Genomic DNA, 12698 nt, shown 5'->3' on the forward strand with positions numbered 1-12698 from the left:
TAGATTGTCTAAGCTGAGACGGTCTCCACTCATGACTGAGGTCAGGTCACACGTGCAGATTGAGAGGAGAGAATACAGGCTGGATAGGAGCAAGGGAGTGGGGAGCGAACAGATAGGTGCAGAGGCTTAGAGAGCTATTGTTCTCATGCTAGGCTTATTTTTAAAGAGCCAGCCTGCCCTCCGTTCTCTGGGCACTCACGATAACCATAAGGCATGCGTTTCAGTGCCGTTATCTTGTATGGAGGAGCTTTTAATTTTCACATAGTTGGCATGCGGGACAGGCAGGAGTTTTTCCTTGGCAGAGCATGTGATTATTCACCCGTGCTGCAGTGAGACTCCATGACTACATTATAGACATTTTTAAGCCTTTATCCAGGGAAGGTTTGCTGAGCATGCACTCTTCTTTTTCAGCAGCGTCCTGCATCACATTTATTCAGGTAGACACATTCACACCTGGGAGCTGCACAGTACAACTCATTGAGTTGAATCAAGCAATGAAGCGTATGTTTGAAGCTCTCTGTGTGTGTCTGCATTTATTAATTTGTGTTGCAGCAATTCACACACTTATTTTTGCATGCATTTGTATGATATGTTTGTATGTTATAATCCCAGTCAGTATTGTCCGTTTCACTTGAAAACACAGTATGTCTATTATCCAAAAAGTACTTGATGTTATAATATTAAAGAAACCGATGATTTAATTCCCTAAAATGTTGCTATTTTGTAAGCAATATGCTCAGTATAGCTAATAACTTCAACAGTGTTTTGTCAGAGGAGGTAGAATTATTGGAATTAATCTCTCCCGGTGAGTCAGTTGACAATTTGTTACTTGTCTCTTTTTCTGCAGCTCGTAAGAAACTGGAGCAGGTTGAGAATGGAGGCTGCGACCGGGATGTCAGCAGTATGGGCAGTCGCTCCAGTTCCTCAGGTACTTCTCCTTAAGTGAACCAGTACATTTCTAAACTGCTGCTTTTTAATGATTTCGTCACACTCATCCTCCAAACTCAATGAATGACAAGAATCAAGGCAGGGCTGGATTATTTGATTCAAAATATAAAATGGAACTACGATGCACTGACAAAGTTATTTTTTTCAAAATAGGATATGAAGCCTTTTTAAGAAAGGTTTCTCAGTATTTGTATTTCTTTAAAAAAATCCTTCTCCTTAATATGTTGAATTGAAAGAGAATTGATCCATCCTCTGAAATTCCTAGTAGATCCTACTCCAAATGTTTTTACATAAGTTCCTGCTTTGAACTGGCTGCTGTGTTATTAGGCGCTCAGGAGGAGCACCTCTATAAGGGCCGGGCTCTGTGTGTTCATTTGTTTGTTCATGTGCAACACTTTTTGTAATGAGCAGTGCTTAGGGGAATTACAGTATGCACTGTTTAGGCCATGCAGAGCCCCAAGAGCCCTGTGTAAGGGAAACAAAGTGTGCACTTGTACACCTGGCAGTACAGTCAAAGTCACAAGCATATAAACAAATATGCAACAATAAATACCAGATATTTATCAGCTAGGCAAAAATGAAGTTCAAGATCACACGCTCCTGTTTTTTGTGTTTTTAATGTTTGAATATTCTAATGTATACCTTACTCTCAACCAGTGGCTGCCTTGATGGCGAGTGCATTGTGCTTTCTTGGAGGCTGAGCTCTTGTACAAGCTTGCAGAAACACACTTTCAATGAAGAATCGTTTGGCAAACGATGAACCTTAGCCTTTTTATGTGTGTAACCTGAAGTAGCCTTCTAGTGTTTTTGTTCTCTGTAAAGGTGAGGAGATATGGAAAGGAGTCTTGCAGTCAGAACCAACTGCAAGACCAGTTTCAACTGGTTTGCTGTCATGAAATTTAGCATAAACCTGTTGTGCACAGCATAGTCCTGCGCTCCACTGCATGCTATGTTGTGTGCCAACCCAAATTTGTCCGTTTACATGATGAAATCAGAGTAGTTGTGTTTTAACATTTTCTTTTTTTTAACTAAAATAACAAAAAAATACATGTCTTGTCACTGAATGAGTTTTAAGCCAAGTTCTACTCTTGAGCTTGCCCTACATGTTATTTTGGTTTTGATTTTTTTTTTTAAAAGTGTTCCAACCTAAATAAAATCAAAGTGCTAAAGCAATTTAGAGGGTTTTTTTTATGGAGTATAATAGCACACAGCAGCACACATATTGTTTCTTATAGTTGCTTCATGATGGAACCAAATATTTGGTTCACAGTATCGTGACTCTAGGGGATTGCTCTAAAAAGCACATGAATAACAGAATAGTTTTCTAAATTAACATCAACCTCCACCCCTTCCATTCCCCAGGTTCCTTGAATACGCGCCACGGTGGGAGCAGTGGTGTTGAGGAGCGATCACCAGAGAGCCAGTCTAGTCCCTCGGTGGTTGTTGTGGACAGCTTCCCCGAGGTGGACAAAGCTGTGCTAGTGGAGCGCATCGTCCGCCTGCAGAAGGCCCTGGCCCGCAAACAGGAAAAAATTGAGTTCATGGAGGACCACATCAAGCAACTGGTGGAGGAAATCCGCAAAAAGACCAAGTGAGTGGCACAGACCAAAGAACAGGGAGGAAAGGGAGAGAGATGACAAGGGCCTTTTGTGGCTTTTTTTAATTATTTATTTTTACTGAAATATACAGCGTGGCAGAGTGGGAGGAGTTTGACTATAAAATGGAAGGTGTTCACATTTTATTGGTGCAGTGGATGGTGGTTGTGTCAAATTAATACTGATGGACAGATGAAGTTTTGGCAAATGACAATGCTGTTGATACAAATGCCTGAGGAAGGCTGATGTACAAACTGCAACTAAAGACAAGCTACAGTGTTCCCAACCCTGTGGTGGGTCTTCAGATACCATGGGATGGTGGTAATGCAGTTATTATTGCACGCCTACGAGTGGTTGTCAACCTTTCAACGCTGTCACATGCTTACTAGACAGAAAGCATACCAAGGCGTAACCAACAGACTGCTTGTCAATGCCACATGAGGCCTATTATGATCATACAGGAGGAGTTGACAAAATATACAAACCTGCTGCTTGAGAGAGAAAAGAGTATACTCCCTAGACCGATTTCTAGGATGCACCAATACCACTTTATTACTGATTCCAAGTGCTAAACTAGAAGTATGAATCAAATTCATTATTTTTTCCAAAGAGAAAATATACTAGGACTGTTAGTGTGGGGTCACTGGACAAAAATGACTGAAGTATTATGAATTTTTCTCCATTACAAAGATTTGATAGTTGAAAATAAAAGTCTCCTTAACTATGATTTTTCAGCTACACAGGTTAAATCTAAGCTCTTGGTAACGGATTTTAGTATTGCAGATATTCTGATTGCAGGTAATTCTATATGGGCCAAGGATCTTAAACCAGTATTGGTGTGTTACTGTTGAATTTATTAGATTTTAGTGTAATATTTCCCCGGCATGTGCTACCACTGACCTTGATAGACAGTATATGCACACACACACACACACACATTGTATGTCCCCACCCCCCACCCCCACTTTCTCTCTCATCTTCACATTCTTACTCATGCAAACACCCCACTTCTCATTCTTGACAAACCTCTGTCACAGCTATTTATAGTTGAGTCATTCAGGGGGAAAGAATGCGTCAGTATGGATCTTTAATGATGTCCCATCCATATTCATGGCCATCACCTAAACCAAAGAGACAGTGTGGATGGCATAAGGACCATCTTAATCACATCACCACTTTGTTTATAGTTGGGGCCTTGAAGGGCAGGGAGGGGGATGCACGGATTGTCATACTGGTAGTGGATATCGGGCCAATACCAGGATAAAGTTTCCCAATACTAAAATATCAAAGCTAGAGCCACATGTAAGAGGGTCTGCCTTTTTCACACATGGAAGGATGTCTCTCCAATAGCCAAATGAGTTAAACTGTCCAATGATCTTAAAAGATTGATAAAAGACTGTTAATTAAAGTACTGGATTAGATTGGCACTTGTTATTATCAGCTGATTTTTTGTTATTGCCTGCGAAAAAGTGGTATTGTGGCATCCACTTTTATGCCTTAAGTTGTGAAATGCTTTGATCATTTAAAGAAAAGTGCACTGTAACTGACTATCCCACACATATCCTACTTGATTCTACTTGGATCGACTCTTCTTTCCCACATCTCATTTGTTTTCTAGCTATAGACTTGGATTGAATCCATTAGCCTCAACCTACATTCATGAGTTATAATCGAGGACGAATCCCACGGTTGCTGAGCTTAATTTAGCTCCGTTAAATCTCAACTAAGCGGGGGGTGTTACATTATCCAGAATATGGATGTGAATTTGTCCTTTTTGCCTTTCTGTCCCTATCCCTCCAGGACAACATGGTGAACACTGAAGGGCTAACTATAAGAAGGAAAGAGGTGATAAAAAGGGAGGTGTGGAATGGAAAGCTAAGTGGGTCTTTGACAAAGGAGTGACCTTGAATTGGTCATTGATCATAAAAAATATACAAAATATCACTCCCCAAGTGGAAAGTAGAGTGATTCATACACATACTGTAGGTGAAGCCCTCCGGTCACTTACCAGGCATCGGATATTTTTCCCCAATATTAAAAATAACACACTAAGGGCTGCAATGAACATGTCAATAGTCAAAGGGACCTGATTATCTGCCTTATTCACAAATAAAAGGATGTTACATTTCAGCGTAGAACCTAATGAGTCAGTGGTAGAGATGCTCACTAAACCATTGCTTATCTACCATTACCATATCTGCACCAAAACATTAGCGACCAACGACTGTGTTAAGGGCAACAACGTGTCCCTTTCAACCCCCAACCTAGTTAACATGAGCATCGAGACTAAATGATCCATTAATTTGACCTGAATTGGACCTGTGCTGGTGCAAGCCAGATAAGAACAATGCAGAAGATGCCATCTTCTCAGGAAATGTGGATGGCTCTTTCTCTAGAGAGCATCCCTTTCACTGTGATAGGGATCTAGTCAATGGTAAATGCAAATGAGTCATATAAGCAGCCTTGCAGGCTAATGCAGAGTCACACCTGCTGACTGTTAAAATATATCATTATGTATCCTTTCAAGGTTATCTGGGACCTGTATCCTATTGCCAATCAAGCTTTGAGTTTCCATTGATGCGTTTGATTTGAGTTGGTATGTGATCCAATGCTTGTGATGTTTTGATATGAATGATACAATGGGTATGTACGGTGATATGAAATGATAAAAATGGATTTAGAAAGATTAGGTTATATGGATTTAGATTGATCTAGAATGTACGCTGACATGTTGCCGCAAGTCTCCAACTTGAAATTGAGAATTGCCATTTTTGCCATAGTTTGTGTCATCTCTGTGTATTATTGAAGATAATTAAGATTGGTTTATGATAGCTGAACATGGAAAGGTTCTTCTTTTCAAACCTTTGCCATCAGCTTTAGACCAGCACAGAGGTGCATCTCTCTCTCTCTGCCTCTCCTCCCTCTGTCTTGCCACGTATTGTACAGGGTTTAGTGACCCTAAGAACTGGGATTTGTAGTATGGGTCCGACAGAGGATATCTGAAGGCTTTATGTACTCAAAGTTGCCTCCTTCACCTCATGCATGCTTGACTTGCTGCCTAAGTTGCTCACACTCTAGTTTTCACCGCTTGAGATGAGAGAGGACATGCGCACAAATCCAAAGATAACCCATTGTCAAGCATATGCCAGACCCGTTGCTCATCTCCCTACCTTCCACTATCCCCTGCATGCCAGTCAGCGCTCCACGCGGCCACACCTTTTAATTTCTGTCACTTTTTTGTTTTTACTAAACACTGTCGCGATGGAACTGGGGTCCAAATATGGACCCTTCCAAGGCTAGTTTGAGGTAAGTCTCATCGTATGTCTGCGTATGCGTGGGTGTCTGTGGGTGTGTGGGAGTGATTTGTGATGGTGGCTTCTTTCTAGTGCTTGCATAGCAGTCATTTTATGATTTTTGCACGATAGATTTAGTTGCCAAAGCATAAACTGTGTCATTTTTAAGCAATGAAATAGAGATTTAGCTGTATTTTGTACTTGAATAGTGGCTTGATTTCCATGGAAGACTTATGATAATAACAACATGAAAATACATCAATACATTAATAATTGTATAATTGTAATGCATGGTATGATCTCTTTAGCCTATCAAAAGGCAGTGTCTTTTATAGAAGTCACCTGCATGTTTTAAATCCTCCCAGGGCCTCAATATTATATTACACAGTATATTATATTATTTCAGGACATTTCAATATTGGTAGAACATATTCCCTTTAATTACATGCACACCTACAAATGAGTAAGGAACAGTTAGCCACCAGTATTGGCTTCCATGGATTTCCCTAGTGATGTTAAACACTTTGCGGAAACATCAGTTCTTCTGCTCTGGTGTGTTAGAGCACTGGGGCAGCTGATGTCGGAGGGTAACTGTTCATGAGCTCCTATCAAAGCATGTATAATGAAACACACATTGTCTGCCATGGGTTTTATGCATGGCAAATATCTTGGTTATTCTACTTCGAAGGTTGACACATGACATGTTTTTTACACACAGCAAAAGTGCATCAATTTGTGACGTGTAAATTAAATTCTGTACATTAGTCACAGCTGGAGATATCCTCAGTGTAAAAAGAAATTTGTAACAATTGCTCATGTACAAATGTTCTTGCTGGTTCAATGAATGTCCCGCCGTGTTTTTGATGGTTGACAGCTGAGCAGAATAGACTGCCACACCTTTCTCCAGTGGTGTCTGATGTCTCCAAAATTACATTTCTGATTATTTATAAAGTGCTTTTAACATAAAACGTTGTTCCAAATTACATTGCCGAAAAACAAATTACATAAATACAAAGAAAATCAAGAGAGAATAATCACAAAGTCCATTTACTATACAAAATACATACATCACTTGCATGAAAGCCAATGTAGTCCAGCGTTCTCTTCTCGAGTAAACAGTAGGCTTTTTCATTGCTAAATCCCCAGTGAAAGGCTATCCTGTGTCAAATTTTGGTGCTTAACATCAAATGTAACATTTGCAAATAAGATCTGAAGTCATCACCACCATTTGATTGAAGCCAATTTAATTGTCTAGATTTAGACACATAGAGCTTTTAAATTTGTTACTTTGTAATTTTTTGTTGTGTTGCCACACAGGTCAGTTGTCAGGTCAGATGTCTTTTCCACCACAGCAAACAACTCTTGTGTGTTATTTATGGCCTTGTTTTAATTCCTGCCTGGCATTTGTGATGGCTGGATGATGATTACTATCACTAGTATTATTATTTGCAATATTCATACATTAGCCCTTCACGTCCAAGTGATGTTGGCTGTTCCTGATCCGAATTCTCTTCAAGTCAGGCAGTTATATGGCTTATTCTGATAACAGAGGTCTGAACAGAGAGGATTTTTACTGAGCTGAAATATTTATGCAGAATTCTGCTAGCAGTCGGCAACGCTCCTCTGGTCAAAGCTCATGCAGCACAGTTAAACAGCTCCTCAAAATCACTCTTAGGCAGACCTTGAGTTTGAAGTAAATATAACCATGTCAGTAGGGGGCTGAAGAGTGGTGCTGTCCTCTCGTTCGTACTTGGCTGGGTTGTCAGCGGCCCTACCATGTTGGATACTGACCCATCTTAACAGGTTCACAGAAAGTCCTTCACCGTTATCTGTGGGACAGCACATAACCCTCTTCACCCGCCCACACTCACACTCCAACCAAGAGTGCAACAGAGATTCAGAAAGCTTTGTAGTTTCCAATTAAAACCTTTCTACGTGTTTCCTTTGTCTTTGATGCCCATCTGGAAAAAGACTCTGGGCCGAGCATCATCACTCTTCGTGGCAGTAGACATGTAAAAGTATTAGGAAAGAGTTTACTTCTCAAACCTCGCACACACTCATTTCCTTACCCTTCCATCCTAATCATCTCTTTTACCTTGCTTGAACAGTACTTGGTGTTTTTTTGTCTTAACCTTTTCCCGTACATTAAGATGAAAACAATAATTGAACAGGCAGTAATGAATTTAAATCACCATAATGGTGGAGCTCTGGATCCATTTTCATCAAATTGGAGACACTGTCCAATGAATTATGCTGCAGAGACTTTATAGGTCGGACTCACTTGGAAGATTGTTATTTTAAAGGTAGTTTGAAGGTTGAACAAATGTTGAAACTTTCTCCCATCTTTTCCAGCTTTTAGCCAATGTTAACAGGAAACGTGGTATGTGAGCTAAGGTTGAGGCTTCTCTGGGGAAATTGGACAACAGCAAGGTTGAGAGGTGTTAAGCTAATGAATTTTTCATCTGGCTTCATCAGAGTCATCTCTCTATATTTCCAAATACCAGCTGAGTTTCAAGCACTCACTTGCATTCACTTGATTTCCCTCCTTTAAGTCGCACTGCTGACTCATCTCTATTCCTTCCTTCCCACAGAATTATCCAGAGCTATGTGCTAAGAGAGGAGTCAGGGGCCCTCTCGTCAGAGGCGTCAGACTTTAACAAGGCCCACCTGAGCCGGCGGGGGGGCATCATGGCTTCGCTCTACACCTCCCACCCGGCTGACAGCGGGCTGACCCTGGACCTGTCGCTGGAGATCAACAGGAAGCTGCAGGCCGTGTTGGAGGACACGCTGCTGAAGAACATCACTCTCAAAGTAAGTTCTCTCCCAACAGCCATCAGCCCTCCACACATAACAGAGCTATTAATGTAGAGAAGAGAAAAGGCTGGTTTGTGTCACTTGCTGCTATTTATGCCATGTGTGTGCAGTTTCATCCAAAACCCCTTAACGTAGAGTGAGTGCATACTTGTTTAAAGAGTAAATCAACACTAAATCACATGGGGCAGAAAATTGCTGCTGCACTGCTTTCAATGGGTTGAAACTTGCAAGCATGTTGCACCCCAATCATTGATGTCAAAGCAGGTATTTTGCCTTTAACAACTGATGCAAAACACCTGTTTTGACCATTATACTGTTATTAATGGCTGTTTAAAACTCTTTCTTGCTTCCTCATTGCAATGCCCTTGTACCATGTATTTTTTTTCCTACTGAATTCTTGCTCACTTCCTCTAAGTCATCACTCCTACGCCAGCCAAAGGGACTGTAGGATCCCTGGATGCCCTGTAGTGTAGCACTTCTTTTGCATGGGTGAGGATGAACTCCTCATTCAGAATGCTAATGGGGAGCTTTGTTTAGTTCTTCTGCCCATACAAAGCGATGCTGCTCAGGCATCATGCCCAACGCAGCCACCTGCAGAGGCAGTGGCGGATCTTCCTCTCAAACCCCTTGACATGACAGCAGGACTTTATAGACTAGATGGGACCACAGGATCTGTTGGGGAACGCAATGCTGTAAATGCAGGCTTTGAATTTGCCTAGAAGCCCTGCTTTGTCCACTGCCACTAACCATCACTAGGTTTCCTGATTAATCACCTGGATGGATGCTGTGTCTTCAAGGTCTTGCCCAGGAATCTGGGCAAAGTTTCTTGTGATTTATGGAATTGGAGTCTCCCCTAGGGAGAGGCAGAACTTTTTAACCACTTTTCCGTTCTTAAACACCAGGGACCTCGATTTTGCTGCTCTGAAGCAAATCAGTGCTGAGTGTCTCAGAGCTTCTCAAGGCCCATAACAGCACTATACATTAACTACAACAAAAGGTCCCCAACATGTAACAAGCAACTACTTTCTTTTTGAAAATGTACCATATCTTGTTTCTCTATTTTCTTAATAAAGTTACGCTCCCTGGGCATGGAATAACCTACAGGATAGCATTAGATTGGAGACGCTGCCCCCAGTTAAGGATTTTAAAAATCTTATTTAGAAATCTTTCCAGGAACATGTAACTGCTTTTAACAGACAAGGCTGCTCTATGTGCCCTGTGTGACTTGTTGCAATGTATATCATATGCTGAACAGAAATAGCACTATGTTAGACTATGTGACATTAATATAGATTTACTTAAATAACAGTATAGGTTTGAAAGTCCACTCAGCACTCCAGTGACTACTGATTACTGAAATAAAACTGCTTCTGAATGATTGAAGTGAATTGAGTGAGTGGTCAAGGCACCATCTTGATTTTACTTTGACATTAAATCCTCCGTCCACGGGTTTTAATTAATAGTTTAAAGCATAATCACAAATGACCACACTCAGATATACAGCAGCAGTACAGTCAGGCCTGCCCCAACTTTTTTGTTCAGTGAGGTTGTCTGGCATTTGTGTCCTGTCTCCTGAACCTCTAAGTAAGCCATGGCATGTATTACATTGTCTGCATGTGGTTGTTTGTTTGACAGACTGAAAGCGCTATCTGGACAGCATGTCTGTCAGGTTGTCTATGAGCCATCTCAATTTTTAGAGAAATGATGTGCTGGAAATTACGGTCTAGTTCAGACCCTGCATTATTTATGCCATCACTAAGTAAGGAAACTGTGCTCCTCTGTGACTGAAAAGTGCTTTTTTTTCTTTGATGGTTTGAAGTTATTTTGTCGGTCAGTGGATATTCACAGTGGCCCAACCTAGTAAAACCCATGCATACTGTATGTATATGTACAATATACAGTTGAGGCCATATATTTAAATACACCTAGGCTAAAGACATTCAAACTCAATTTTTCACAACTCCACATATTTCATGTTACCATACATTTCTTGTGTTAAGTCAATAGGGTGTCTACTTTATTTCCATAAGAGATCATTTCAAAATAATAGCCAAGAAAGATATTTATTTCAGCTTTTATATACTAGAACAGATTTTCAGTGGGTCAAAAGTTTAAATACACTCTGTTAGTATTTGGTGATGTTGCCATTTAATTGTTTCACTTGAATCAGACGCTTAGGGTAGCCTTCCACAAGCTTCTCACAATACTTTGCCGGAATTTTGGCCCATTCCTCCTGACAGAATTGGTGTAACTCGGTCAGGTTTGTGGGCCTCCTTACTCGGACACGCCTTTTCAGTTCAGTCCACAAATTCATCTGCAAACTTCATTCTCGCTTTTTTATGCTGGTCTTGGAGTAGGGGCTTCCTCCGTGCACGACAGCCTTTCAGGCCTTGGCGATGTAGGGCTCTCTTAATAGTGGATTTAGACACATTGGTACCCTGTGCCTCCAACTCCTTCACCAGCTCCTTTGTTGTTGTCTTGGGGTTCAGTTGAACCTTTCGGGCCAAGGTTCGTTCAGCCCTAGGGGATAATTTTCTCCTTCTTCCTGAACGATTCAGTGTCTGTGTGGTTCCAAGATTTTTATACCTGCGTACAATGTTTTGCACAGGCGCTCGTGGGACCTTCAGTCGCTTGGAAATCGCTCCTAAGGAGGAACCAGACTTGTGGAGCGCCACAATTCTTTTTCTGAGGTCTTGGCTAAGTTGCTTGGATTTTCCCATGGTATCAAGTGCAAAGAGGCACTGACTCTGAGGGTAGGCCCTTAAATAAAGGTGCACTCCCCATTAAAACACAGGTGCATTCCCAATTAGCTCCTAATTATGACAATTGGCATATCAGAAGCTTCCAAAAGTAATTCCATCAATTTCTGGAATCTTCCATACAGTTTAAAGAGACAGTCAACTTGGTGTATTTAAACTTTTGACCCACTGAAAATCTGTTCTAGTATATAAAAGCTGAAATAAATATCTTTCTTGGCTATTATTTTGAAATGATCTCTTATGGAAATAAAGTAGACACCCTATTGACTTAACACAAGAAATGTATGGTAACATGAAATATGTGGAGTTGTGAAAAATTGAGTTTGAATGTCTTTAGCCTAGGTGTATTTAAATATATGGCCTCAACTGTATACATGCATATACACAGAAGTACATGTATATCTATATTATAGTATATGTCTATATACTAGTGTTTTTACTTTGAGGCAAGAAAGACACTAGTCCAAGCTACATTTTTGTCTGTTAGACTACAGTGACATTCTGTATGTATGCAACCTTGTCATTGTTGCGCAAGCTAGGCTAGATTCTGTTTATCATGCATCTCCGTGCTGCATTCTGAATGCTAAATCACACACTCATCACTGCAGCCTTTATGATTTGCTTGGACTTCAGTTTTGCTACACCGGAAGCTTCACATGTATCTTTTTATCTACAAAACTATTTTTGGTAAACTCCCTTCCTATCTCTGTAACATGTTGTCCCTTGCCTCAAACAGCTACCACACTAGATCCACAAGGTGGCCGGTCTATAATGTGCTTAGGGTCAACTCTGATTTTGGTAAAACTGCCTTCGCTCATTATGCTTCCTGGCCATGGAATAACCTACAGGATAGCATTAGATTGGAGACACTGCCCCCAATTAAGGATTTTAAACATCTTATTCAGGAATCTTTCCAGGAACATTGTAACTGCTTTCCACTACTGGGTTAAAATACAAAATCAATCAAGCATCAATTTCTTGGCTGTACTGTACATACTGTATGTCCATTTCATAGGCATTACATAGGCTATCAATGCCGTCTTATCTGCTTACCAAAAGTAAAGAGGCACACATGCCAAAGCACACCAGTTTGGTGAAAAACAATCTCGGAACCCATCGTCTATCCGTCTGACAACGATTAGACTCTGGGGGCGACGGCCAATATTTCAGAGAATGGAGTTGGAGTTGAGAGACGACGTCTCATATGCAGATATCTGTTTATAGAGATTAGCCGAAATGTCGTCTGGACCTAAAAAACTTGTGAAACAATCCGGTCGTAGACGTCGTCT

The 12698-nt window shown here is 40.8% G+C and overlaps 1 protein-coding gene across 2 annotated transcripts in view; it reads left to right on the forward strand.

Annotated features, from left to right (window-relative positions):
* The window catches only part of ccdc186 (coiled-coil domain-containing protein 186), a 37041-nt gene that overhangs the window by 18526 nt on the left and 5817 nt on the right, over window positions 1-12698 (forward strand). For both annotated transcript variants that reach the window (XM_071529851.1, XM_071529852.1), the window contains 3 exons: window positions 848-928; window positions 2311-2539; window positions 8428-8647. In XM_071529851.1, the coding sequence (XP_071385952.1) occupies window positions 848-928; window positions 2311-2539; window positions 8428-8647 (530 nt within the window). The remainder of the gene's footprint in view (window positions 1-847; window positions 929-2310; window positions 2540-8427; window positions 8648-12698) is intronic.

Source organism: Centroberyx affinis, unplaced genomic scaffold (genome assembly GCF_046629955.1).
Source record: "Centroberyx affinis isolate AG114_WGS23_722 - 3 ecotype Tasmania unplaced genomic scaffold, CSIRO-AGI_Caff_v1 ptg001843l_1, whole genome shotgun sequence".
Lineage (NCBI taxonomy): Eukaryota > Metazoa > Chordata > Actinopteri > Beryciformes > Berycidae > Centroberyx > Centroberyx affinis.